This window comes from Lepisosteus platostomus, chromosome 12 (assembly GCF_059453375.1).
Source record: "Lepisosteus platostomus isolate fLepPlt1 chromosome 12, fLepPlt1.hap1, whole genome shotgun sequence".
NCBI classification, from domain to species: domain Eukaryota; kingdom Metazoa; phylum Chordata; class Actinopteri; order Semionotiformes; family Lepisosteidae; genus Lepisosteus; species Lepisosteus platostomus.
Window position 1 is genome coordinate 43,004,452 of NC_142622.1, and position 27,300 is coordinate 43,031,751.

The following is a 27,300-nucleotide window of genomic DNA, read 5'->3' on the forward strand; positions in this document are numbered from 1 at the left end:
GCCGGGTCATCTGGGAAGCACACGGCCGATTGGAAGTTGCCGTCTCCGCCTCCCAGGCCTGAAAAGCAGATTCTTATTTTGCCACGGGCCCCATTCTGGAGTTCCACTTCCCTCTTCCTCCTCGTGCAGGCCCAGGTGTGAAAAACACGTTCCTCCTGACGGAATTCCAGGTGTCAGCTGTGTTTACAGGCTTTCTGTTTCAGAACGAGAAGAACGGTATTAGTTAGTTCACATACAATAAATCTGAAGAACTGGAGTACTCAAAAAAAGAAATAATACTGGACGTTTTTGTATCCAAAAATATTTGTACAGGGGTCTATATGTACTTTACGCATTCTTTTTTGTATGAGTTCGGTAATTTAGCTCATCGCAAACGTTAAGAAACCAGTGATAAAGATTCAATACAGCAATTTACCTTGGTGTTCTAGTTATCCCATGGTATGTTTTATTGCAAACATTTAAGGAATTTTATGCCAAAGATTGGCTTGGCCTGGACAGCCAAGTAACAGACCACACCAAACTAAAGGGTCTTAGGAAAGGAGAACGACACATCCTAAGAGCCAAGATGGCTTAATGGGCTAAATCCCTCTTATAGACGCTGAACGCCTCCAGGAAGACAGATTCAGATTCCACCTCCAGCGTTCAAAACCTTCAGACATTTTAGGGAGCATGGTGGTGCAGTGGTTATCGCTGTTGCCTCGCAGTGCTGGGGCCCTGGGTTCAATTCTGGATCTGGGGTGCCGTCTCCGTAGAGTTTGTACTGTGTGTTCTCCCGTTTCTTGCCGGGATAAGCTCTGGCTCCCAAGCAAACGAGATTCAGATGAAGCCGTTAGAAAATGGATGGATGAAACGTCCAAAAATGGCAAGGGACACGATGTTGTCCCAGGTGTTTTCTAAACGGTTTAGTTAAAGAAATGACCTGCTTCAGTGGTCACAATGGAGTTTTTCTTCCAAGCGTTTTTTGGATTTACTATTTAAAGGTGACTATAAAAAAAAAACAGCTGAACTGTGGCTCTCCAGGACCACAGTATTTGGTCTCACTTGTTATCCTGTATGTATTTATCTTAAAGAGGATACAGGAGAAAACAACATCTTTATTCTTCTATTTATTGCTTCCTGCAATTTAAAAGATGATGACACAGCATACAAGCCAAATGCTGTTCTCCACAGATAGAGGAAGGCTGGGCATTATAGTCAAGAATGATTCTATACTGCTGTGACAATTCCCATCCAGCTTATAAATTCAAGGTACCTTTTCTGCAGTCAAGAATCAACATGTAATCTTCACAGCAAGATGCAAAACTGAAAACAGGAAACCTTCATCTTAAGTATGCTTGTAAGGATGCTTGGAGGCACAGATAAAAACACAAAGTTCAAAGAATGTATGTGTTCTTTGCAAGTGCAAGCAATTTTCGTGTTCTGTATAGAGGGGGAGAGGGGAACTCTTGTAGAAAGAGGCAGGCAGTACACTTTAACTCATACTTAGGGGGACAGAGAATTCAACTGTTTATAACAGAGGTAGGGTGAGGAGCGTGATCAGATTTGATTAATTAATATGTTATTGTTAACATAGGTATGCTATTTCCCATCTGCTTTTATTCCAACATATTACATATTGCGTACTCCTGGAGCTGAATATAACCATTTTGGATAAAATGTTATAACATGTTTTTTCATGTTCTGTCCAGTTTTTGGCCCTTGTTCGACATTTTTGATAGTGCCCATAACTGGAAGAAGGTGTGCAGGTCGTATCTGTCCCTGTCATAGCGCCCTCTAAAAGACAGACTTTACCGCTTAATTTGCTATGGTGAGATGTGTTGCGGAGCTGGTGTCAGAGCGCCAATTGTGAAAAAACGAACCTTGAAATTACACTGCACTTTCTCTACGGATGTTCTCCTGTTTCTACCCGAGCTGCTTTCGTTTGCTCAGCTATTTGTTTTTCATATCTGTTAATTGTATCACAGGCTCCATTATGGAAAATCTGAGGCACAGCTGATTGTCTCAGCCTTCGTTGAATCATGATGTCGGAACACTAAAAATGCCAATCACAATGCTGCATAGAAAAGAGGGAAATATGTGCAACCCTCGCTAACCTCGAGAAAATGTACAAAATGCAGAAAATAATTGGAAAAACCGAAATGAAAATCACTTGTCATCACATGTCGATTGTGTCAGTTAGAATTGGGATGTAGAGGAGCACAACGCAAGCGTGTGAGACCTCTATTTGAATAAAAGCTGTTCTCTTTGCTGCTGGATGGAAGCAGGAGAAACATTATCTGTCGCTGCTTTGATCAGCCCCAAGTGGGAATTTCATCTACAGCATGGATGTGGTGAGGAATCCTGTTCATGGCTGGTTGAAAGTTGTTATTAAATTTCACATTAAGACATCTCCACATTCCACAGGCTGCAAAAGGCTCTTAAATTCTGATTCTCTGCAGTATGCAGGCACTAGACTAAGGGCCACAGCAAATGATTAACGTCACAGCCTCACACTGAAACTCCCTGGAATGATGCAGGTCTGAGCTCTGCCTCACAGGGCAAGTCACCGATCTCCCTCCCGGTGGAGTCATGTTCTGGCATCGATCACTTGGCCGTTTCTGGACCATGCGCAGACCCTGGCTCTCCTACTCGCTGTCTCAAATACATATTGATTTCTTTAACAACACTAACGTGTGATTTTGTGACATTCTTACTGACAACACTAAAGCCTCGTGCCTGAAGCCATTAAGGTTTGCTGTGGCTGTTGAACAGAGCGAGGGAATCAAACATCCAGGGGCCAAGACGGTCTGCTTAGCAGATAAGCCCATAACAGCTAAACCTGTTACATCTATTTCTCATTAATATGTTTGACACAGAAGCCACTGCTCTTCAAAATAGCTTCACTCCATATTCCTTTCCTGAATCATATACGCTCGGCACCTTCTTGAAGGTATTTAAGTCTTACTAAATGAACAGTTTAGTAAAAGACTCTCATATGCCCTGTACTGGATAGCTAATAAAGAGTCAGTTTTATACGACTTCTGCAGTAAAACACTAAAGGGTGCTAATCCGAAATCCGTTTGTTGTGGTGGAAAGTCACATCAAGGCGTGGGGCATGCAGATGGTCTTTTGGCAGACAGCAATGTGAAGTTGTCTGAAAGAAGTAATTGCGGTCTGATTTGTAGTGTAGGGTTCAACGTGTGGAAAAGAGGGAAACGAAGCAGCTGCTGCTTCTGCTATTAAACACAGAATCGCAGCCACACTTTAAAACTGTCAAACATAAAGTCTGCAGTAGACTATCAAGACCTAGCTAGAGAGGGGGCCTCGACTTCTATTTGTGGTTAAATGTCTGTCTTGTTCAGCAACACAAAACTGAAGGAGAAGAAAAAGGGGAAATAAATAGCGCATTGTTTTCAAAGGCGCTAAAGTACCTTGTCTGTTAGCTTCTGCTGCAAATGTATCACATGTTTCTTAATTTTTTTTAAGATTATGAACAAACTTCAGGGACAGACACTCCAAACGTCCCTGCCGGGTTGAGCAGTTAGACTGTATGTGTACAGGGAATTGAGATTAATTACCGAAATATGAAGTTCAGCAGTGAAAAAAAATTGCAATGCAGTACTGTACTGCTCAAAAAGAATAATTTAAATTTACCTGAACCTGAATGAATTGCTCAAAAATGAATAAATGAATGCAAATACAACATCCTACTGTACAGCAAAGTATATCCTAAGTACTGCTTTTTGTATATTGTGTTGTTACTGAATAAGGTCATTCTGAGCCAGTAGTCTTGAATCCAGTTAGTTCATGTAAAATTAAAAAGAGAATGGCCATATCTAATTTGTCTAATTTTAACAACTGTTGGACTCAAAGAAAAAATTCTGGCTTTCCTTTTACCTGGGTTAGTTTGCAGCAAATGCAAATCTTTCCATTACACAGTCATCATTTGCAATTCTATTGGAATTAGAGTCTTAATTCTCTTTTTTTTACATAGGCAAACCTAAATGTCTAAATCATTAAATTAGGAAATCCGGAGCTTGAAAAAAGTGACAGCCTCACAAACCCCAGCACACTCTTAGTTCAGGAGTCAACAATTTGTTTTCTTTTCCCAGAATCTAAGGAGTCAGTTTATTATGATGCTAAAAAAAAATATTAATAAAGCCTAATCAGTAAACATAAAAAGATGGGGAAAATGTTTCATATTGTAACGACCGCGGGTTTCGGTACGGCATGGGACTCAGGGAATGGGGTTGAACAACACATTTATTAACTCGAACCGGGGAAAGGTACACACACAGGGACAGGGGTTACAGCACGGCGCCTACACTAATACAGAGAGGGGAGGGAAGAGACTGTCTCCCCGCCTCCGCCCCACTCTATACAGTCCCATAGCGCCACCCCCTGGCGCTGTTCCCAGCCCGCCTTGCGTGCCCATGGCTAAAGCTACACTATCAATGAGTTTTTAGAGTTTCGATTTAATGTGCCTTTCGTACATTAACTTTCAGAAATCTTGAAAAGGACTCCAAATCCCTGCCTGTCTTGTGTCTTGTCCTTTTTACACTGTGATGCTCAGTGTTTGTGTTCCATACAGTATATTCTTTAATTGATTCATACAGTATGTAGCTTCGCATTAGCCGAGACCTGCTAAAACATGCCATATGTTCAGTGCGGAAACATGGTCTGTTTCTTTCACTACCGGTCTGTTCTATCAGTAAGCCAGGCTCTGTTTAATTAAAGTCGTTTTTGCACAATTGCTTTCAGTGCGTCACCTTTCTTAAAGCTCCTTCCTAGGCATCTACAGTACAGTACATGTGGTTTACACAAGAGTTACAAAACCAGTCTTTCTCAACATCTACCCAAACGAAAAACAGCATCACCAGCTGAGAATTACAGCTCTCCATCAGCCCCACTGCTTCTCAAGGTTAATGTTGTTTTTATAAGTATCGCATTTACCCTGCTTGTATTTCAAAAAGAGAAGAAAAATCAGCTTAGCCCTCTCTGACACGTCGGTGAATTTCGCTGTGGAGTTATTCTGTTTTCCCATTTCCTATTTTAAAAGCCTTGTCAGTACTGAATAAGTTATAGGTACAATCAGCTCCTGGCTTTCTTTGTGAAATGAAACATGCAAATCCATAAGGAATTATTGTGCACACAGTTGGGAAATATTACCATTCTCAGATGCATGGAGTGGTGTTCTGATGTGGGGATGAGATGCAGTACTTTTGACAGCAAATGTCTGAACAATTTATTTTTTAAACAGCCTCTGCAGAATTACCAGTGGGGTGCGTATACAAAATAAACCAAATAGAAAAGTGTGGATTAGATCTCTGTACACTGATGGATAAAAACGTCTGTTACTTCAAACATTTGATCTTCAAAATACAGTTTTTCAGATTTCTCAGGACTTTAAAAAAATAGACAGCCTCTTGCCAGTCATGAGTTGCACATTCATGTCCTCCTGGATTTTGTTTAAGTGCCCTCTGGCTGCAGTGCAGGGCTTTTAACTCAGCACATGAGTGTGCCCCCTGAAAAATTCATGAATTCCGACGAAGGTTTGCACTGTTTAAAAAACACATGTATACGAGTTCCTTTAGGGCTTCATTCACCCATCAGCTGTTACCCTCTGACACACGTTGTGTCACATGTTGTGTGTCACACGGGCCCTGCAGACACACGGGCCCTGCCGGACTTGGACTGGGGACCCCAGGCTAAGTGGGGACAGAAGAGCATTAGAATCATACAAAGACAGCAAGGGACGATGAACGGTTATATACCTACTGTATATTTTAATTGGTACTGTATGCATTTTGTATACTTTATTTCCAGGGAAAGGAAGCTCTTTTCACTAATTCTGTTTGCTTTTTTCAGTATCGATGTCGTTTGCAAAATGTGTTTGAGCAAACTCTACATTTCAGGTGTTTTGTTGACTTTGGACATAGGTTCAGGCACAGGTTTTCCACCAAATAAGTTGAGCTTTTTTTTTTTCTTTTTTTTTTGAGCTGAATCGTGGTCACTGGGTCCAAAAGCATGCTGATCCAGTGAGTATTGTGAATTCACAATTAGTGTCAAGGAAGCAGACAGTGAGACAGCTATTAACTCTTATTACAAACAGGACACCAAAATAATTAATTTAATGTATGTATTTCAGCGATCAAGGCACCCATACTGTAGGTCTTTGATTATCTCTTTTACAGATTTATCTAAGCGTTCTGGTTTTAAACTAAAGTTCATGAACACTCTTTAAGCATTCTAGTACTAATCACTCAAGAAGAAACTGATTAACATTGAAAATGAGTTCAAATGTATTTCCAGTTAATATAAAGTATGAAACATATCAATCCATCATGATAAAGATGTATGTGAAACTGACAGTTTAATGGAAACCATAACTGCCTGTCATAGTACTGTCTCTTTTAAAATACTATCATACTTCTCTAACATTGTATTAGCTTTCCTATTTTGGATTAATAGATTATGTGCTCCAAATCTAAATTAACTTATTTTCACTTTTATAAAAGTCAGAGATCTTTCATAGTTTGACACGGAAAACATGGTCAGTCTATGGGTTGGTCATAAACATCTTCCATTTAGCCAGGAGCCAGGTACATCTCTGACAAGATGAGACCACTCTTCAGATCAATTATCCTTATTTCATTCCTTGGTTTGCTGGGAGCCTTGATTCACTGTAAAGAAAAATCCTCTCTGTTTATTTGTATCTTCCTCTCATTCATGCCTCTGTCATCGATAGAAATCTCAGCAAGACAGCTTTTTCTGTCCATGTAAGTCTCCCAAATAAATCATTACACTCTGAATAGCTGGCTGCCCCAGCTCAGTGCTCGTGGCTGTAATTGATAAGCCTCACACACAGATGTAAACACACACGGACATGCTTTGGAAATGTTGTCAGATGTGCACCTTTGGCACATTTTTATTGCACAGAGGAGCTGAATTTCTCTTTTGCTAGCATTCTGGACAAATTAGGCCGTCTCTGGTAGCAGTGGATTGGACGTGGTGTAATCTTTCATGGACAAAGATAATTAAAGAGCTTCCATTTTGATAATGAAGTATTAGGTGTGCTTAGCCCATTGTCCACCACAGCAAATAATGTCACTGAAGATATTTCTGTCTTAATATCAAACATATCAAAAGCATTGATAAAAGTTGCTAGAGTCTTTATCTCAGTTTTCTTTTTACAAGGTTTTACAGCTAATTTTGACAATGTTTTATTTGTTATAGTATAGTACTTATGGTGATTAGGTCTTGGCAAGGATACAAGGAGGTAAGAAGGTGGATTTATCAGATGTTTGACAGCTACATGTTTTTTATTTTCTCCCGTCTTATTAGAAAATAAATAACAATGTCATGTTGCAATGTTGGAGTCAGAGTTAACAGTTTCAGTTTATTTCTCAAGCACTGTCTCAAACTGTTTGAAGGCATATTTTAATGCATATTGAATTGTATTTTCAGAACATTTTTAAGGCAAAAGACAGTGACTTCCAAAGAATACAGTACTGTATGAATTGCAAAGCAAAACTACAAGTTTTAACTTTGTTGTCCCAATACTTTCATATTTAACATTTTCCATATTATATTTCACATTCAAAACGTGTTAAATGTCTGGCTGTATAAGCAAAGTAGAATTGTGTTTATAAAAATGCTGAAGCAGATTGTACTTGTCAGTTGGTGTACAGTAAGTAAACGTCCAGGTTTCTGACTCGCAGTGAGTCATACATTCCCAGAATTCATTTTTCCCCGCTGAAGAGTTAATTTAAAAGAGCGGACTGTGACAAAGAATGGGCCTTTAGTTCACTAGCAGTTGGCTCACCACCTTTGATGCAGTGCTTAATATGTGAAGTGTATGTGACAGCTGTTTCTACTCCCTAGATTGAGTGACAGAATCACTTACCACTGGATTCCAAGTTCAATTAAATCCAACCACACAAAGAAACACCACAGACCTCCTTTGTGCAATACAGGACTGAACAAACAGATATATTCACGCATTATTATAAATTAGCACAGTAAAATAAGCTTCAGTGAAACAGGAGGTCTGCTTTTTTTAATTCAGCTGTCTTTGTTCATTTCTGCCTCTGTCACCGAGTTTGATTTTTTGACAAGGATATGATGCACTTGCAAGATGATAGTATCTAAATACTATTTGTTATTTACGTCAACTTTTCTTTGATCTGAGAGTCATGCAGTATAAAAAAAAACCTGTGCTTAAAGGGAGATTAAAAGGTACAAGATTTGAGAATTGTGAAGCATGCAATTTTTGATTTTCCCATAATTTGGGATTGTGAAGTGACAGCATAATTACGTCACTAAATATCTGTGAATTAAAATGCAGTCAATTAAATCAGTGTTATTTTCTTTGCTCATTATTGTTAGATATTGGTACTCATTTTTTATAACATATCAGTACCATATGAATGGTATTTATCATGTCAAGTTAGTACTGCAACTTTCCAGCTCCAGGGTCCTGGGTTCGATTCTAGTCTCAAACCTGTGTCTGTGTTCAGTTTAATTTTCTCCATGTTTCCTGAAATGTTTCCATTTTTATTGGGTTTCCTCCCCCAGCAAAGACAGGCTCCTCCCTACAGTATTTTTGATAAGGGTGGATGTATCTGTAATAGAAAAAATGTCAAGTAACCTCAAAACCACACAAAGTATGCCTGTGCCAGTGTGCACTGCCTGGTCTGAATCAGTGCTTTTTGGTTAACCTCATTTTTTACCCCTGTAAAAAATAGACAGGCATTGCACGGTTATCCTTAGAAAGACGTGTTTGGAAGAAAGGAAAAAAGACATCCTTCTTCACTTGATAAGTCAGTGTGTAATGATGTTCAATTTACAAAATCTTACCCTCCAAAGCGTCATGGGTTACTTCTTTATTTTTCCACTAGAGACAATGTTTTACTGATGAAAACTATAGAAGAAAATATTTTGTTTATTTAGTAAAAATGTCCTTCCCTCCCGTAAACTACCCTTTCAGAAGTAGTACTGATTTAGAATGAGATTCCAAAAGTAAAAAATATCAAATGTGATTTTTTTTGTCACTGCTCAACTGTAACATTTCGTATTTCCAATTTCACGTTGAAAATAATTGTTGTCTGGAAATGCTACAAAGATCAGTCACGTTTTTCATATGTTTTTAGGCAAGAGACCAATTTGTTTTTTGCAGCAAGGAAATTTTACAGCTGCCAAATGTGCGTTAAAGCAGGAGAAGCTATCTGTGGAATAAAACGCCCTTACTCCATGTGAAACGAGCTTCACTTTTTGTTTCAGGGTGCTGTGATAACGCCAGCAATGGACCACAGCATGTCAGTGCAGCCTGCCAGTATGATGGGGCCTCTTACCCAGCAGATGAACCATTTATCTTTGGGTACAACAGGAACTGTAAGTGACTGAGTATATACTGTCTTTGGCTTTAAATAGAATTCTATATTGCATTACTGAGCAACTACAGTTTACATTAGCGGGGTACTCTAGGACATGCTACAGTGTCACTCAGAAATCTGCATTATTTTTGGCTTGCAGCGTGATAGATTTAAGTAAGCTGTCATCTGTGGAAGAAATTGTGCAAAGCCATCTCATTCCTCCAGAAAGTAAAGTGCTAAAGCAATATGGTGGATGAAATCTAATTTCTTGTTTTTCCCAAGATATTGTTTGTATGCTTTAGTTAGTTTAGTTTTTTTTTTTTAATGCATATGCTTGCTGATCTAAAACTTCAAAGACAATGTGCTGTGGATATTGGAGGCACAGGTGTGTGTGTCCTCTAAAACATGTTTTTTTCCCTCGAAGCTGAACTATCCGGGCTGCACCTGCAGAGAGGATATTTCGGATGTCTTTCTAGGCGTAGAGGGATTATGGCAGCCCCCTCTGCACAGCCTTACATCAAACGCTCATGAAAAGCAAACCAAAACCCTAAAATAATTTTGGCTGTACTTTTGCGGCAAGCATTAGCCAAGAACTAAAAGCACCAAATGTTCCCACCCTTCCAGACTATACTGACCTAAGAATTCTGCAAAAATGTTGTCGTTTATTTTTCCAATAGAATTGTGGAAGAAACCACAAAACCTCTTAAAGAAACAATAATCAGATTCCATCTCTAAAAACACCAACAACCCAAAACGTTCTCTAAATAAAAAGAAACATTTATGTGAACATTTGGCAGCTCAGATAAGTAGCTCTTGAAGCTACATCGACATTAAGTTTGTGCCTTGGGATTTGAAATATAAAAATACACTTATAGTCAGTGTTTTCAGGCATGAAATCTTTCCATGAATATAGGGAGGTTCAGGGTATTAACAAACTTCATTTGACTCCATGTGAAAAATCTTGCCATGTAAAATATTTCACACTAATACAGCAGCGTTTAAAATTCAATGTTTTTAAAAGTCTGTTGTACATTTGCATATCGTTTTCTTCTTGGTTTTCTTATCTCCTTAAATTACACCTTGAATCCCTACATGTCGCTTAAGTGTCGTTCACAGAAGTAGATTTCAAAGCAGAAACAATTATTCAAGTTATTCATCACATTGTGTTTGTTAGGTTCTAATTTTCTATAATAATAATCTGTGCCGGTTATACTGTGAACAAACCCCCATCCTCAAGTTTAAAATTCCCTTGAACTCCTTGTCCTGGAAGGGGACAGTTTAGAGTAGACAACCGAACAAACCTCACCTGCATGTTCTGTATAGGGGGCAGAACGGTGGCACTGTGGCTAAGGATCTGTACCTGTGGCTGGAAGGTTGCCGGTTGACTCTTCCACAGCAGCATCAGTGTGTGCTAGATCTGGGCTCCTCATTCATAGCCTTCACCGCCACCCATGCCTGTACCCCTGTCACAGCCCCAGCAGCAACTGTGAGGGGTTTCCCCTCTCCCCCACCCGGTGGCGTCCAAGCAGTGCAGTGTTGGCCCTCCACTCCCCAGTTTCCACCTGTAGCCTTGGAGATGCTCTCAAGCCTAGTGGATTTCTGCTCACCTCAAGCATCATCACCACTATTTTCTGGGGGGGAGATTCTCGACGGAATCTGCTCTCATACATTCATCTGTAGCAAATGGACCAATCAGGCCAGGGTTCTTACATTCAAGCTTGATTCCATCATTATCCCCTATGGATCCATTTACTCATTTACACTTATTGTTCCCTTCGCTTGTCTCAGTTAGCTGTTGCATCCATTCACTAACATGCATCAGCAAGTGGTCACTCACTACAGTTTCCAACACCACTTCCGTGTCGGGCTGTCCAAAGTTGGCCACAGCACCACCACTTCAGGTTACTCCTTTTGGGTCAGCACAGCACCTTCCTCAGCCAGTAGTGGAACAACCTTACAACCAGACTTGTGTTTCCTCAGCCAGGCGAATTCCTCATTTCAATATGCTATCTCATCGGCATCAAGTCTGACCAAACTAATAATAATAGGCCAAACATGTTGAGCTTATGCCATTCTGCCTAAAATATAAATGTATAGTCACTAGCAAGGTATTGTCACAATATATATTACTGTATATAATAAAAGTAATTTTACTTATAAAGCTGTCCATTTTAAAGGTTTATTATGTTGTAGTCAAACAAATAAATTATGGGTTGTTTATTAAAGAAATTAAACTGAATTGTTTTTCATTCATAGTTTTTTTAATGTCTCACACACACTCAGAATGATTATTTCACCAGAATTTTATGAGCATTTCATGAGAACTTTATAACCGTCATGATAAAAACTGCAACACTTTCAAAATGATCTAGATTCCTATGATACGTCCTGTAACTAATTTTGAAATCCCCATGTTTTGCTGAAAAACTGATGTCTCTCTTCCAAAAATGGCACAAAGTTTTTTTTTAACTACAAGTTACAGTCAAGATTATTACCTCCTTCAAAAACTGATTGGGCCTAACTCAATGTTATAGCTCTGAAAGACAGAGCAGGGTAACGTTTAGCTGCAGGCAGGACTTGACCTCATGAACTAGTCTATTAGTGGTGAGAGTGACAGCAGAAATCTTTTATTCCTCTCCTGAAACAGAATTATCATCAACATCTCTACAAACCTCTCAGCATTCTGAAAAGGTCTTCCTAAGGAAAAGCCTGGAGCATTCCAGTGGCTACATCAATCCTTTATTTTAAGCCTCAGGGATAGCCATTAAATGGTTCATAACCTTGATATTACAGAATCGTATATGGATTTCATATAATGTTCAGAAGGAGATTCATGTTCCTGCTGCTCTTGATGTTTGCTCTGGGCTTGTAGCTTTGTCTGTTTCTGTGGAGTCTGGCAGTATTCACTACGCTTGCTCAGTGCCATTAAGGGTGTTAGGTCTCTCCAGTTTCCATCCATCCTGTAATTAAAGCTGTCTACCACGAAAGAAAATCCAGCACAGAAGGATAAAATTGCACTAAATTAGCAATGTTTCACATAATCACATAAGACGAAAACCTGTGATAATCATATATGGCACTTTGGCACCATTTTATTGAAGTACAGCATTGCCACCAACCTCCCTGGTCCAGAAGCTGTCACTCTGTTTGGGTGTTCTGCTGGCTCAGGAGTGATTACTTAATGATCACATCTGTTCTGAAATCGCTCAGAATAGCATCTTTGCCACCTCTAGTACAGTGCGTCAGAGCTGCGACTCTGTGTGCCTCAGAAATCGGTAATTTTATGTATGCGTCTGTGACATCTAAATTGATTGCTGCATCTCATTACATTTGGGCAGATAAAACGTCCGTTCCTTTAATCTTTTGTCAGCAGGATGTCCTTATTGTACTGTTTTGCCTTAAAGAAGTACTGTAGTATAGTGCCGCATTTTTTTATTTCTGCTTGTTTATGACCTATTAGGTATGTCCTGTGTACTAACTATTGTATAACTAACTATTCCTATTAAGCTGGCATCTCAAAGGAAATTGTCAGGACCAGGTATGGTGGGATTTAGTGAGAAAAGTCCACTGGCTGACAGTTCTTACGGCCACCTGCCTTCCAGCCTTACCAAACAGCCTTGATTGCTCTGTTTCAAAGCTCTTTTAAACCAAACCATGTGGATCATCACATGGCTTAATGTGCACATCACACAGGAAATGAAATGACAGAAAGGCAAAGGTTACGTTAATTTGTAATTTAACAATAAAATGTGCAGAACAACAGACCCCCTAAAGTACACAACTGTCCACATTTTCCATGTGAGCAGAACATGAGCAGAACATTTTTTTTATGGAAGGATTGCTATCCCAGGAGGGAAGAAAGGGACAGCAGCAGTGTTTTACTCATTAAATATGTTCAACATTGCAAAAACTACTCAGCGCAATATTGTACTGTATGTGGTTGCGGACATACAAACACTCGAAAACGTTTGTAAATTTTTGGAGTGGGTTGGTAACTATCCTAGGAAGGGCACTTTTTATTAAAAATGTTATTAAAATGTCATGCTGGGCTGCCTCTTCCATTAAGCGCCAAGTATTTGAATAGCATGCAATATACTGTACAGCTGTGGAAAAATAAATAACTCTGAAGCTGGAGTTACTGAGAGAGGCGCAGTGTCCCAAAGTCTCATATGAATGTCTGCCTCACAACAGAAAATATTCTGGAGACTATGAACCCCCAGAGAGATCTTATCCAGTATATTGAATGCTTCATATGGGCTCATTTCTCTTTAGTATTTGCTACAATGGTGAACAAAAAAATAATTAATTGCCAATAAACCATAAAGCTACAGTATTTCGCCTCATCCTGTGATTCAAACAGGACAAAACCAAATTATAATATGGCAGATCATATTGTGACAGAATGTGGGGTTAGAGGTTGAAGAGGGAAAATGTTTTAGACCACATTTTGAGCATTCCTCTGCTCTGTCCCATTGAGGAAACTACATGCATAGGTAGCCACAAGGATCCTGTGTGATGAGGCTCAGCTGTGGGTGATTAGCTTGCCTTTCAAAGTATAAAAGGGTGTGTCACTCACACTCCTTTTGCTAGGAGGATCTCTATCAGTGAAGTGGTAGTTTGTGTAGCTAAGGAAAGCTAGAGAGTAAAGAGGTCTGAGTGTTGAAAGCAAGTGAGGATCTCTGAAGGTGCAGACAGGTTTGATTGTTTGTCTTAGTAGAAGCTGGAAGCTTATCCCATGCTGGAAGACTGAAATAGTAACTAATTAGTCAGAACCATTTGTGAGGTTAAGTTTTCCCCATGCTAGGCTGGGCAATATACAGCAGAACATGCAAAATGCAGCCTAAAAGTGGCTGTAGAAATAGCCTTTTTGAATTTTGTCTTTTAACCTTTTTGAAGTCAGCTCTCCCAATTATTCAGAATTTGTACAAAATGTCTCCTCATTTACAGTAGATGCAGTTTTACCAAAGCACTGCCAATCTTTCTTCTAAATCACATGCTACTGCAAGGTAGACTCAAAGCAGAGTAACCACAATAATGCATGTAATAATACCTGTATGTAAATTTTAAATACAAATGTAATAAAAACAAGAAGTGAGTGGGTCTAATTATTCAAATACTAATTAGACTATAAACAATTAGGCATTAAAACATCAAATTTTAAAATAAATGTTATTTACTCCCTTAATTCAGACTTTCCCCTTGTCAGATCCCGGCCATCTGGTTCTGTTTAGCAACAAGATTTATACAGCAGTCTTTACCTGATCCATATTATAACCAAGCAATGACTCAAGGGAAGCCAGTGGTTCAAACCTAAAGTGCAAAATCATCCAATTAAAAATGTGCCTAAGTTAAAAGAAATATTGTTAATGAAATGTACAATGAGTGAAAACAAGAAGGCTCAGACAGGTAGTGCACAGTAAAATCTTTTTAATTCCTGGTCATTTTTTGTCCAAAATTTTGAAAGTAGGGGAACTAGTGGCTTCTGGCTAAGATGGGAGAGTGGTTTAGATGCACTCACCCCGCAGCACCAACAATTCTTTTAAAGAATTCAATTTAAATTAAGTGAAGGGCAGTAATGGCAGATAGGCGAGCTGCCCCCACCCACCTAAACCACCTACATCCCCTTCCTGAATAGTCAGAAATGAAACCCAGGCTCCCTGTTCCAAAACAGAGAAAGAAATGATCTCCTTGTCTCTCAGGTTTCTACTGTTGGACAGTCTTAACTGCAAAGACTCGTCGCTCGCTGAGCACATTTCATTTTATTGCTTCAAGGACTCTCTGAACACTGAGTACTTGTTCAGTGTTGTGTCACAACATTAACCAGGACAGTGTCAGAAATGGAAAATGTCTTTGAAATTGAAATTGTGTTATTGTTGACCTACAGGGTGGCAAGTAGAAAGGGGACATGACCCTATTAACTTTTTTTAACTTTTTTTGTAGCAGTTTTTAATAAAATTGCTACATTTGTTTGCAACCAGCATGGTTACTGAAGTCATTGAGTTGAACAGTTGCATCAAACTGATCAGGTGCAGGTTAATGCAGTTTTCCAAAGGTTCTGTCCACACCTCTGTTTCTCTGAAGCTGGTACAGAAAAGGCCGAGAGCAAGGATTTCTTAAACTTGGACTTGAACTTTTAGCTGCTTTGCAGTAACTTTGCAGCTGTTGTATCTGGGCAGAAACTCACATCTTCAGGCTGAGATAGCACCCCAGCCGACGGTTTTGCATTACAAATGAGCTTTTTTTCATGGAGATCAGCTTGGATTTCTCTTCTTAAAAAGCAAAGACCTCCTCATTAGTACATAAAACTTTGCAAAGGTTCTTTCTTAACAGTCAGACTTTTTCTTGAAAGGGATGACAATTTGTATATAATAACGTACAACATTTTTCCCATATACTGGATCAAGCCCCTTATTAACTGTTTTTTCTAACACAGTGCTTCTGTTAGAGAAACAAAAAGTGCTCAATCAGTTGGAATTAAACTATCTTCTGTATAGTGAATAGAAAATAACGAATAACCTACAAAAGGGAGATATGTTACACATTGTAATGTATCCACTTCATGTATTTATGTTTAATTAAAGGCAAAGATATACAGTAGCTTGTGTTTTTGGAGAATTTTCAGAGCAAAATAACTCTTTGGCCTTGCACCGTCACCTATATCATTTCAGTAGCACGCCTTCCCTTTCACGATGTTCTGTTCTGGGGTTAATCAGCTAGCTCTTCAGCTCTTCTCATTAGCGAAATGCAAGAGGACCATGCCCAATCCATTAGAGTCACTCCCCGTAATGACAGTTTATGTGAGCAGTTTATGGGCAGCCAGCCAGAGGAGGCGGGAACAGTTTACATTATGGGATCCTCTGCTGGAAAGAGCACATCCTCCCCTCCCGCGGTGGAAAAATACAATGCGCTCGGAGTTATCTGCAACCTCACCCCTCCCTCTTGTGTGTGTAATCTCGCTGTACCATTTCCATTCGGCTCCTTTCAAGTGCGGGGCTAAAGCCACTCCACATTTCACAGGAGAGTGCCCATGGTAGAGCTGCCCTCGCTGTGCTTCACTGTTTCCTTCAGCGGGTGGGTTTAATCCCCTAATAAATATGTGAATGTCCTCCAGACACCCAGACACCCAGGCCTGTTGGGATCCCCTGTTTGATCATAGATTTTCGTTTGTGTTTTTTTTTTTGTGTCCTTTATAGAGAAATGATCTTCCCATAAAATGAGAATGCTAATGAATATTCTTAATCTTGGCTCTTACTCTCAATGACAATCTCCAAGGACTCCGGGGGAAAGCTTTTATCAAATGAATCACTTGAAAGCACTTGCTGGGAACATCAAGAACCTCAGTGAAGTATCCTTGCTCGACTCCTCGAAGTCTTACCTTTTAGGCAACGAGGATTTAAATCTACGTTGTTATTTTTTTTGGGGGGGGTTGATGCAATGTAAAATAGTGCTGCACTGGGCCTAACTATCTCAACTGCAATACAATTGCTTTGAATTTTGCGCGGGAGGGCAGATGGGTTTCATAAAGGTGCTCTCCAGAAACGCCGTGTCTCACAGGCCGGGCGCCGGCCATGCTTGTGTGTTCCAGTACATGACTGCGGCCGCAGCTGCTGCGCCTATGCAAGGGACGTACATTCCCCAGTACACTGCTGTGCCTCCAGCTGCTGTCCCCGTGGAAGTAAGTGGCCCTGGCCAGACCGGACACGCGGAAGCTCCTCCGTAATCTGCCGCCTTCGGCACCACACCACACATACCGATGCTACCCAGTTCGGCGTATTTCAGAAACCTTTGCGAAACATACAGCACCAGTTTCAATGTAAAAACTGAGCTGATTAAATCAAGCTCATGATAAGTGCAGTTCTGGGGCTAGGACGTGCTGTGTTCAAATCTGAGCTCTTTAATTTCTCCAGGCAAAATTGTATCACGGCTTAAAACTGTTTTATTAACACATACCACTGCCAGCACCGTATGCTTTACAACCTATAACCAAAATTACAGGGCTTTTCAAACACAGAGAGGTATTAAAGAGTGTGTAGCGCACAAAACAGTTTGCTTTGCTCCTGGTTTATGTTATGCTTGGGCTGCGGTACTGGGTCTCTTTAGTTGGGCGGGTCGAGTGGGCAATTAGGCTGGGGGAAAACGGTAACCAGAGAGAAAACGCACGTCCAACCGGCCCCGAGATGGCAAATGAGTTTTAAAAGATGCGACACAGGAAAAAAAAAAAAAAAAAAAGAACTCCTCTAAAAACAGCCTTTATCCCCCCTTCTCTGTCCTCTTCCTGAACTTCCGAAGGGAGTGGTGACCGATGCCTCGCCACAGACGGTTGCACCCTCATCACAGGAAGCCAGCGGACAGCAGCAACAGATACAGGTGGAAACCAGCAGCGAGCACGCTCCTCCTTATTCGTACCAACAGTCGAAGTGAGTACGCGAGAGAACTCGGCCGGTTGAACGCTGGAAGGGACAGCTGACAGAGCAGGGGTTTCCTGTCAAACTGGGCGCCGTCGTAAATCGTTTTGAGGTCAAGGGAAGCGTTTCGAGGGCCGACCCTGAATAAGAACTCCCGCTTTAAAAAAAAAACGCATCCTGAAGTATGTGATCATTAAAATAAGGCACTATCTTTAATCTATATGAATTTATAAAAAAATCTAGAAATACTTAAATCTATATAAATATCTCTATAAATTTACTGATATCAATTTCCAGACTTATTACCTGGGACCCACCAGAAAGAAAGTGGCAATTTTCTAAACAAATTTTTAAAGGACAGAGTCCAACCTCAACCCATGTATCCTCACTAATTATACTGTAAAATAGAAAGCGCAGCTTGTTTTTTATTCTCATGTACAGTATTTGTGAAGGCTACAAATGCGTTAAGTGCACACCTTGATGTGTTTGCTTACAAAAACAGGCTTTACCTTTTGGTATTAGCTTGGTGCAGTCGTAAGATAAAATTGTATAAATTAGTTTCTTATTTGGTCGTTCTTCATAGACATATAGACATATTGATTCATTTACGCAAGGTGAGAGGTGAAGAGATTTTTTTTTTATCATGGTACTAATAAAACCCAGCTTTCAAAGATCTCATCAAGGATCACTTCAAAAGTAAAGTCCATGTAGCACAGTAAATGCAATGTACAGTACCACGCAGCACAAAATTATTTTGTAAATTGCGTGGCTTACTGGTAAAAAGCTCTGAAAATTCCCTCACCAGCTCAGAGACTCTTAAAAGCCTGGACATGCTTTGTTTGCATGAAACGCAGTAGAACAACACAGTGTACTCGGGCAATGTCACTTATTTTCTCTGCTTGTGTTTCATTTTCCCCAGATAATGACAGGACTGAAGAATGTTCCTCTGACAGCATTGCCTTGACACAGGGAAACTGCACTGAGGAGGAAGCTTACTTCCAGATTGCACAGGCACCAAAAGAAATACTTTTTCATTTCCTACCTTGCCCAGTGGAAAAAAGTGTTGCAACATGCTGTGCAGAGTGAGGTTCAGTCACGTAGCCTGACAGTTTTGTTTCATGTCAGCCAGCGAGAGGCTTGAATTTTTTTCTTCATGAAATTTCTTGAATTAAAAAAAAAAAAGAAAAAAATATTTGAATGTGCAGGTAGGTTTCAGCAATGGTGAGAGTTTTGAAATTAAGAGAGGAAGCAAGTTTGAAAAAAAAAGTTTGTCTTCCTCAGATATTAAGCTACTCTTTCTTTTCCTTCTTTTTATTTCTTGTGTTACATTTTAGGTTTTTAGAAAACTTTAGCAAGGATGTTTCTTGAATCTTTATTGCCTTAATTTTAAGGACGTCAAAGACTTTTCCAAAGTGATCAGTCAAACGTCTTATTACAAAACATAAAAATGAATGAATGATTCAGTCACTTGGACCAATTGAATGGTGCAAGATATTAACAGAAGAGTTGAGTTGGTAAAAGAAAAACTATTAAATAAGCTGTACAGATTTAATAGAGATTTTTTTCTTCTTTTGAAGAAAACTTTCTTAATTATGAAACAGTGGCAACTGGCAATGTTTAAAGTAGTAAAGGCTGAGACATAATTTCTGTCTTAGTGAAGAACAGGAAAAAAAATTAAACTTGGGGCTATAAGAGATTTTCAGTATGAGAAAACAGTGGAATCACTGCATTACAGGAAATGCAGTTTGTTGCAAAATGCAGATTTTTTTTTAATTTTACATGGCGAAACCGCTATTGATGGCATTAGTGCTTTTTATCTGCAACCTTTTTTATGAGCTTTAAGAAGTTTTTAGTCTGCTTGCTTGTCATATTGCAAAAAAAAACAAAAAAATAATAGCAGTGCAAAACTACATAGATAGGAGCTTATGGTTAAACCTATTAGTGCAAAAGCAATAGATAGAAGAAATTGTTGACAATTTCTGTAGTCTTTCATAGTTGTCGATCAAATGCAGCCTATGGATGGCCTATTTTATACCAAAGATGAAGTGACACCCTAAAGCAGCTGAGGAGATAGAGATTTTTTCAGTTTTATTTTGTTGTTGTTGACGTTGTTGTTTTTTTTTTTAAGTCTTTATTTGACCTAGATGGCCGGACCAGTTCTTAATTTTGTTTCTTGGTTTAAACTATCTTCCACTGGTGTCGTGTAACATTCACTCTTGGAAAGACAAAAAAAAAAAAAGGATTGGGATCTGTTTAAACGGATTTAAGCAGTGACGCATCGAAGTATTGTCAATCTTTAAACGTTAACCTGTTGTAATGAAAAAAAAAACATCTTTCCATTGCTTTTGTATTGTGCTTAATACTGTTGATGATGAAAAGAGGGAATTTTTTTCCGTAGAAAAGAAAACACCAGTCAGACTTAAGAAATTTGAAGGAGGGTTAATTAAATCTAAACAAATTCAAACTAACTGATGTACTAAATCATCCCCTAATTTTGTTTTGTGATAACCACGAGGGGGGCTGTCTCTTCCTCACTCCAATACAACTCAATAAGAGTAACTGTCCATCTCCCACCGATGTGTATTTAAATAGTGCGTCCAGCTACCTCAGTCTTTGCTGATTTTATGCCATGAAAATTACATTTTTCGGTGCAGAAATTCGTGTAAGTAGTAAGTCAGAGGTACCACCCACCCAAACAAACAAACCATTAGGACCTGCAGCAAAAATACTGTAGTTATTGAGCTCCGAGCCTCTTTTGCTGCATTTGCTAAAGTACCATCAAGGAAAAGTATTGGATGTAGAAAGATTACTATGAAAGAGTCAGCTTCTTTGGACTCATAATTTTAAGAAGTACAGTTGGCTTGAAGGAAAATCGGGAGGAAAAAAAAGCTAGCACTGTTTTCCAAACTAGCTCTTTAAATTAGCTGCCAAGTGTTTCCCTTGGTGAAAGTTATATAACTTACTCAGTCTTTGACTGTTCATAATTAGTTTCTCGTAAACAGCTTCCTCCCCATTGTCATTTAAATTTGCATATGGCTTTATACAAGACGAAAAAGATCTGTAGGCACACAGTACTCATTAGACAAATTGTCTGTGAGCGTTTGCCATGCCTACTTTAATGCTGCAGTCGGTAAACGTTAAAGCAACTCACTCCGTTGAGTAGCATTCATTTGACAGGTTTATTTCACAGCCTTTCAAGAATTTCACCACTGCAGAAATTGGTTCAGTTTCGTCTCCAGTGACAAGTTGACTTGGTTCTGTGATCCTCACGTCGTGTCCCAGGTGACACGAGTCCCTATTACAAAACAATCTAAGAATTTTTCCTTTTTTGGCTTATAAAAAGGCCCAAGATTAAGATATATGGCTTTTGAACAATCCATTCTATGTAAGTGATCTTTGGAAGGCACATTCCTATGGTATGTGTGGAGCATTATGGATAAATATTACTAGAAAAATTGGCAATAATGGTCAGACCACATACTGTACCAGTCAATTTCTTTGTCCTCATCACATATAGAATGTTGTTTCTTGAGTGCCTTGTTGTATAGATTCCAGGTAGTCTTAAATACAGTAACATTCTGTACAGTATAAAAGATTTAAACATGATAAATGTTAAACTTAGAATATATTTCTTCTCCAAAGTAATTATGGCAACAATAAATTACACTATGATGCTCCAGTGAAGCAGATTGTAGAATAATGCTATGTAGAATCTAGATTTGTAGTTGTCTGCAGCATTGCTAGTGGTTTGTGATTCATCTTGCCCAATAGTTGTATCATGAATGTAGTTTTCTGTACACACCCAAGCATCTGCTAAGAGAATTCTTAATAATGTCCCGGAGGCAGACCCTTCTTTTAAACACATAAAAATGTAGTACCACTGTAAAGGACAAGAAATTTAAATGAACACTCTCTTATTTTCACAAAATGTTATATTGACAATTGTGCCAGGTAGTGATGGCAACAGATGGACAAATTCTATTATTGTATGATAACAGATGCAGATGTGCTACGCTGAAAAAAATCTTAAAGGGTGTGATGTCTTAATGTTTTTAAAAGCTATGTTGTGCATTTGGCCATTTTCCCCTTTGGTCTCTCCTTGAGATGATGGAATTATGGAAACAATACTAGTTGTCAGATGGATTGTTCAAACCCCAGCAAATGTGCTTAAGGTTGAATATATAGATATGATATTTTCCTTTTTAAAGTGAACCTGCACTGCATTTTATAGACAGAAGTAAATATAGAAATTTACTTGCCTGCCCCTTCGCTAAATTTTAAAATTCTTCATTAAATCCCAAAACACTAGGTCAGTCAAGAACTTATTTAACAATGTTGTTTCACGATAAGATTTACATTAATACTGAAAATCTGATGATATACAACTAACTGGGTTTTCCTTTTGATTCAAGTCAACCTGAAAATATTGTTTCATTTTTTGTATTGTTTTCCATTATGACTTTTCTTTGTTTAATGCAACTTTAAGAAAAAATTAAGTGCTCTGTAAAACATCTTATGGATATTTCTGGATGAATGTGTTCTCATGCGTCTCTTTAAAATCTACACACAATTAAAAATATTAAATTAAACTTTCCCCACACTGAAAAAATGTTACAAAATCCTAGCTAACACAGTTAGCTACAAACATTAATAGTCTAAAATGTGTGCGGATATAGAATCCTACAGTATATATATTCTGGTAGTTCTCAATACAAGTATATCGTATCTTCTGCAGAAATCATTACCAAGGAAATAACTTGGTATTGAAAGACAGAATATTTCCTATGACTTGGCAAAGAATCGTAAATGAGAACTACTATAAACAGACACAGAGAAGACAATGAAAGCACCACTGAAATGTCCATAAGATTACAGTGTGTGTGTCGCTATGCAGAACACTTACAGTCTGTAGTCAGGGCGGTAGGACCCCCTTATGTGATGTTCATGGGAATTAGTGTAGATACAGTACATGTAAGAACATTGGGCACCTCAATATTTCCCATCAGGCAGCAATCTACAGTATGTGGCTGTCAGTCAGATCTTGTGTTTTAATACATCAAAGAGGCGTTCGGGCAACAGTCTTATTAAATCAAAATTTCGTCTGGATTGGCAGACTGGAGTTGATGCCAAGCTTCTTGACTTTGTAATCACATCACGAGGTTATGGTTGGATGGGCCCACTTAGGGAAGCACAGTTATTTTCAAATAAATTCCTGTGTGCAGTGAAGAGTGGGGTTCTTCTGTTACTGTATACTGTACATACAGGCTACTAAAAACTATTTCCCAGTAACTGCTGTATGGGAAAAAAGCAACCCTTCTTAAAATGTAATGGTTATCACAAGGTCTCTTGGTATATTCCAATGCAGTGTTTTCAACAGGACTGGACTGTCTCCTGGAATTTGTCAAGATCTCTTCTTGAAGTGGTTTTGCTCTGTCCTAGGGAAAAATGAGAAGAGGTAACAGTACAGTTGTGGTCAGACATCCATTTTTACAGATAGGTGCAAATAAAGATGTGGTATCGTCTCGTTTTGTTAGTCTCTGAACTATATTTTTTTATCTGCCTTTGGGTAAATAACACAAACATGTAACAGCTGCTACAGAGTATTCAGTATTTGAAAACCAGAGGTTTGGGAAAGGTTCATAACTTGCTTTTAAAGCTTAACACTTCTGAGTACACAATTAATCCCAATTAATTTCCAAATGATTATGCAGAATGTTTCCAAAATCAAGTTACACAAAATCACTAGTTGTGTAATATAACTCAGTGAGTATTATTTACTAAGGAGGGAACGGAAGGCTGTTTAACAGCACTCTCTCCACATCCAGGACTTGTATAGTTCCTGTGGTTTTTCCTCATTATTATGGTTCTAAACTGAACAGTAGCTACAGCTTGCCTTCACCTTTAGGATCTGTCATTGTCTTTTCAAGTTGTTTTAGTGGCTCTGACTGGTAATCTTAAAATGAAATGAAAGGCTGCCAAGTTGATTTTCAATCCCACTGCACAGAATATTTTCTATGCAGAATTTACACTCCTCTTCTAATTTGCACAATTAGAATTCAAGGAGATGGATTCAGTGGATTCTGTTGTCTTACTATGAATTCATTCATGCAAGAGCAGACAGCAGCACTTATATATTAAAAATAAAATTATAAAAAGTATGTTTGATTTTACCACCTGAGACTAAGACCAATATCATTATTTTATTAAAAATATATTATCAAAACTGTAATGGCCATATGACCATCCAATTCCGTCTTCCTAAATCCCACTGGAGGTTAGTACATTGAACTATACAAAATTCAGCTGTATGGACACTGAAGCTAAGATCTCAAAAGATATAAGGTTTGCTTACCTCTTCTCCCATTCTGACATGTATGTAGTCATGATGTCACTCCAGCTTAAATTCTGAATTATCCGTGAGCAGAATAAGTGATTTTAACTTACATTTCTGCAGCCCTGTCCAAAGGATAAGAGAGCTTTAAACAGAGCTAATCTGGCTATAGGATTTGATGCTGTTGTATGTTCAGACTGTAAAGCAGGGTCAGTCCAACACTGCCCAAGTCTGTGGTTTGCTCTAAATTATAAAATGAACTCAAATTAAATCAGCTCTCAACTCCCAAGACAGCAGCTCAACACTTTTCTTAGGAACCTTTAGAAATTACCCTTATTTCAATGTAAATGACTCACCCACAGTGCTTCCAAACCCATCAGTTTCCATAATCTACATACCAAATTCACGATGGAATAAAAATATTTTACAATCATGCATTTCCAACACATTCTATAATAAAGCACATTAAGCAAACTCATAAATTAGTCGTGAAAGTGTGTTGTAATACAGTACCTTAATATCAAAGCATCAGTTAAAATCAAAGCCATGAACTGATTAGACTATCACATGCACACAGAACGTGCAGTAGAGTTTTGTTATGACAAATATTTGTCAGCCATATCGTCTTCTTGTCTAGTGCTATTCAGTTATGGCAGAATTCACAGTATTATTGTATAAGAGTTACATTTTTAAGGATGCAGAAATAACTCTGTTCCTATTGGAATACTACATTTGTGGATTACTCTCATTTATCAGTGTTATTCAGTAAATTAAATGTTTTGTTTTTATAATACTTTATGTAAAGTTATAATTAGTTAGAGTTATGACTCAATGATTCACTTTTGGGAGAAATCCTGAATGTGAATATTTTATATCGATGTGCAGCATTGTCAGTATTAGATTATTTTTGTGTTTATCACGTTGCAGTGTGAGAGACAATCTACTTAATCTTTGCAAGACAAGCCCATTCAGTACAGCTTGTGAGATCATTCTGGAAAAAAGGTAGCAATCACAGAGTTTAGAGGCTAATAAACATAGACTGCAGCTGGATTAAGGTAGACTGAGGGGTCAAAATTCTGAAACTGTGGTTTCTAGGATAAACAACGAAGGCAGCTAATAAAAACAACAGATCTTTCTATTGGCAGGACATTTTAAGGCTCTCGGCCACACTCGGCAACTAAAAGTGGTTTTGCTCAATGTTTTTTTTTTTAACGCTACAGAGCCCAGTCATGTCTTATCCTAATGAACTAGTAACTTCATTACATTCACTGTAACAATGTTAAGCTTGCTTTTCCTTGGCCTTCAGTAAGGATAACAAAGGCAAGTGGCTGAATATTACGGTCCTGCTAGACTTTTTGGACAAGATAAGGACATTATTTTAATCTGTCATCAGGTTCAAAGAGTTATAAATTAGAGGGGGCTTTATAGACCCAAATATTTTCTAAAAATTTGGCAGTTAATAACACTTAAAATCACATATGTACTATGAAAGGTTCACACTAGAATCCTAAGCACCTTGTTCTGTTGAAAGTCCATGAGGAGGAGCCCAGTTTTTTTCCCAGGATGCAAATGGATGCTGCATTCTCATTCAGAGCACCTCTTCTGCCTTTAGTCCTGTTGAGAGCAGCTGGGCTTCCTTTTACTTCATTTGAGCACAACATCTAGGGAGACATTGATGAATGGGGTATTTCGGCCTGGGAGAATACAAATTCGGATTCAGATCTGCACAGATCTCGACGATGGCTGCTGTGCACCTCCAGTCTGTTTTACTGCTTGGAAATGGGAGTTTAGCCATGTTTGGGTTTTTGTTTTTTTTACATCCTAGAATTTGTTTCGTTTTCAAGCTGTAATGTATCACCGTGATACCCTGCATTGGAATAGGATATGAAGTCTTTTAAGAGTAATCTCATCCCTGGTTGTCTCCTGACTTCCTCAGACTTAGTCTCAGTTCCTCGGCCCTGCAAAGCACTTTGTTCAGACACATGTACAGGTGATCTTATCCCCTCTCCCATTAGGATATTCTGATCCCAAACTTCTGTATCAGTACTAAGCTATACTAGGTGAGGAAACTTATCCTGTAGATTATTATTTTAATATTAATTGTAATTAGATTGGATTTAAGATTGCCTAGAATTGCAAATTTCATAAAACGAAACACAGTGACACACCATCGTGAAACTTACAAAATCAGCTCTGAAAATCTCTCCCTTAATCTTCAGAACGGCAGCGCTTATTAAGAAAAAATTAAAATGCTAATAAATAAATGGAAGAGGGTTTCGGTTGAGTTTGGGAAAATATACACGTGTGTGCAGGTTATTTCTGTAATGTGACTGATGTGTCACAAGTTAAGACAGGCCACATTCATAAGACAAGTCTTCATTTAATTCATGTGCAATAAGTGAATCCAAACTGGTTAATTTACAGGTGAAGATTAAAGCTGTTGTCAATTGGGAAATCAGTGATTCTGTATATTGGTGTTTAATGTACCCAGAGTGTTAAACTCACACCTTTCCAAGTCTGGTTGAAAAACAAGGTATTGGAGTAACAAAGAAAAAAAGAAAAAATGTTCAACCAAATTTTTGAACACAGTCAAACCTCCATTAGACATTAAATTATTAAAAAAAAGTATTTATGAAATGATTTTTGTACAAGCGTTTAAGAGAAAATGCAACAGAACGGTTATACAGTGCTATATGTTTTAGTTGCAGCACGATCATGCCTGTCATTTCTTTGGTTGTGATCCTGGGAATTTCTGTAGATCAGTGGATGTTAGGTTTAAACTTCTGTTTTATTTTTTTCTTTGATGAAGCTTTCAATAAAAAAAGTTTTAAAAATGAAGTCTTTTTTTTTCATTGACACGGAACCAAAGATGACAATTTTCCATTCATAAAGTTGCAATATTCCACCATATTCTATGATCTCCACAAAATTCTGCAGGAAAGACCATCATCACTAAATGGAGTTTGTGACAGAAGTTCTGGAGGAATAATAATCTCACACACTACTGCTGGTCTGCGTGTATAAGTAGACCTACCCTCGCCTTTCCCCTCTCACATCCCTCCCACCTCCCCATCTACACCCTTGTAGCAGCTCCCTGGCTCATTCCTCACAATAAAGAGGGGGTTTTGGGCAGCTTATCCTCTCAAATAGACTGCCATTCCCTCCGCAAGGTGAGTTAAGTCACTCCAGATCCTTTATACAGATTTCATAT

The 27,300-nt window shown here is 38.6% G+C and overlaps 1 protein-coding gene across 7 annotated transcripts in view; it reads left to right on the plus strand.

Annotated features, from left to right (window-relative positions):
• The window catches only part of rbms3 (RNA binding motif, single stranded interacting protein), a 359,271-nt gene extending 332,344 nt beyond the window's left edge, over positions 1-26,927 (plus strand). For 4 of the 7 annotated variants that reach the window (XM_088602079.1, XM_088602081.1, XM_088602082.1 and 1 more), the window contains 4 exons: positions 9,262-9,372; positions 16,939-17,028; positions 17,643-17,770; positions 18,678-26,927. In XM_088602079.1, coding sequence (XP_088458205.1) covers positions 9,262-9,372; positions 16,939-17,028; positions 17,643-17,770; positions 18,678-18,681 — 333 coding nt within the window. In that variant the 3' untranslated portion in view covers positions 18,682-26,927. Of the gene's footprint in view, positions 1-9,261; positions 9,373-16,938; positions 17,029-17,642; positions 17,775-18,677 lie in introns of those variants that run through there. The other 3 variants (XM_088602080.1, XM_088602085.1, XM_088602084.1) reach the window with 1 other exon arrangement.
• Positions 26,928-27,300: the final 373 nt, after the last annotated feature.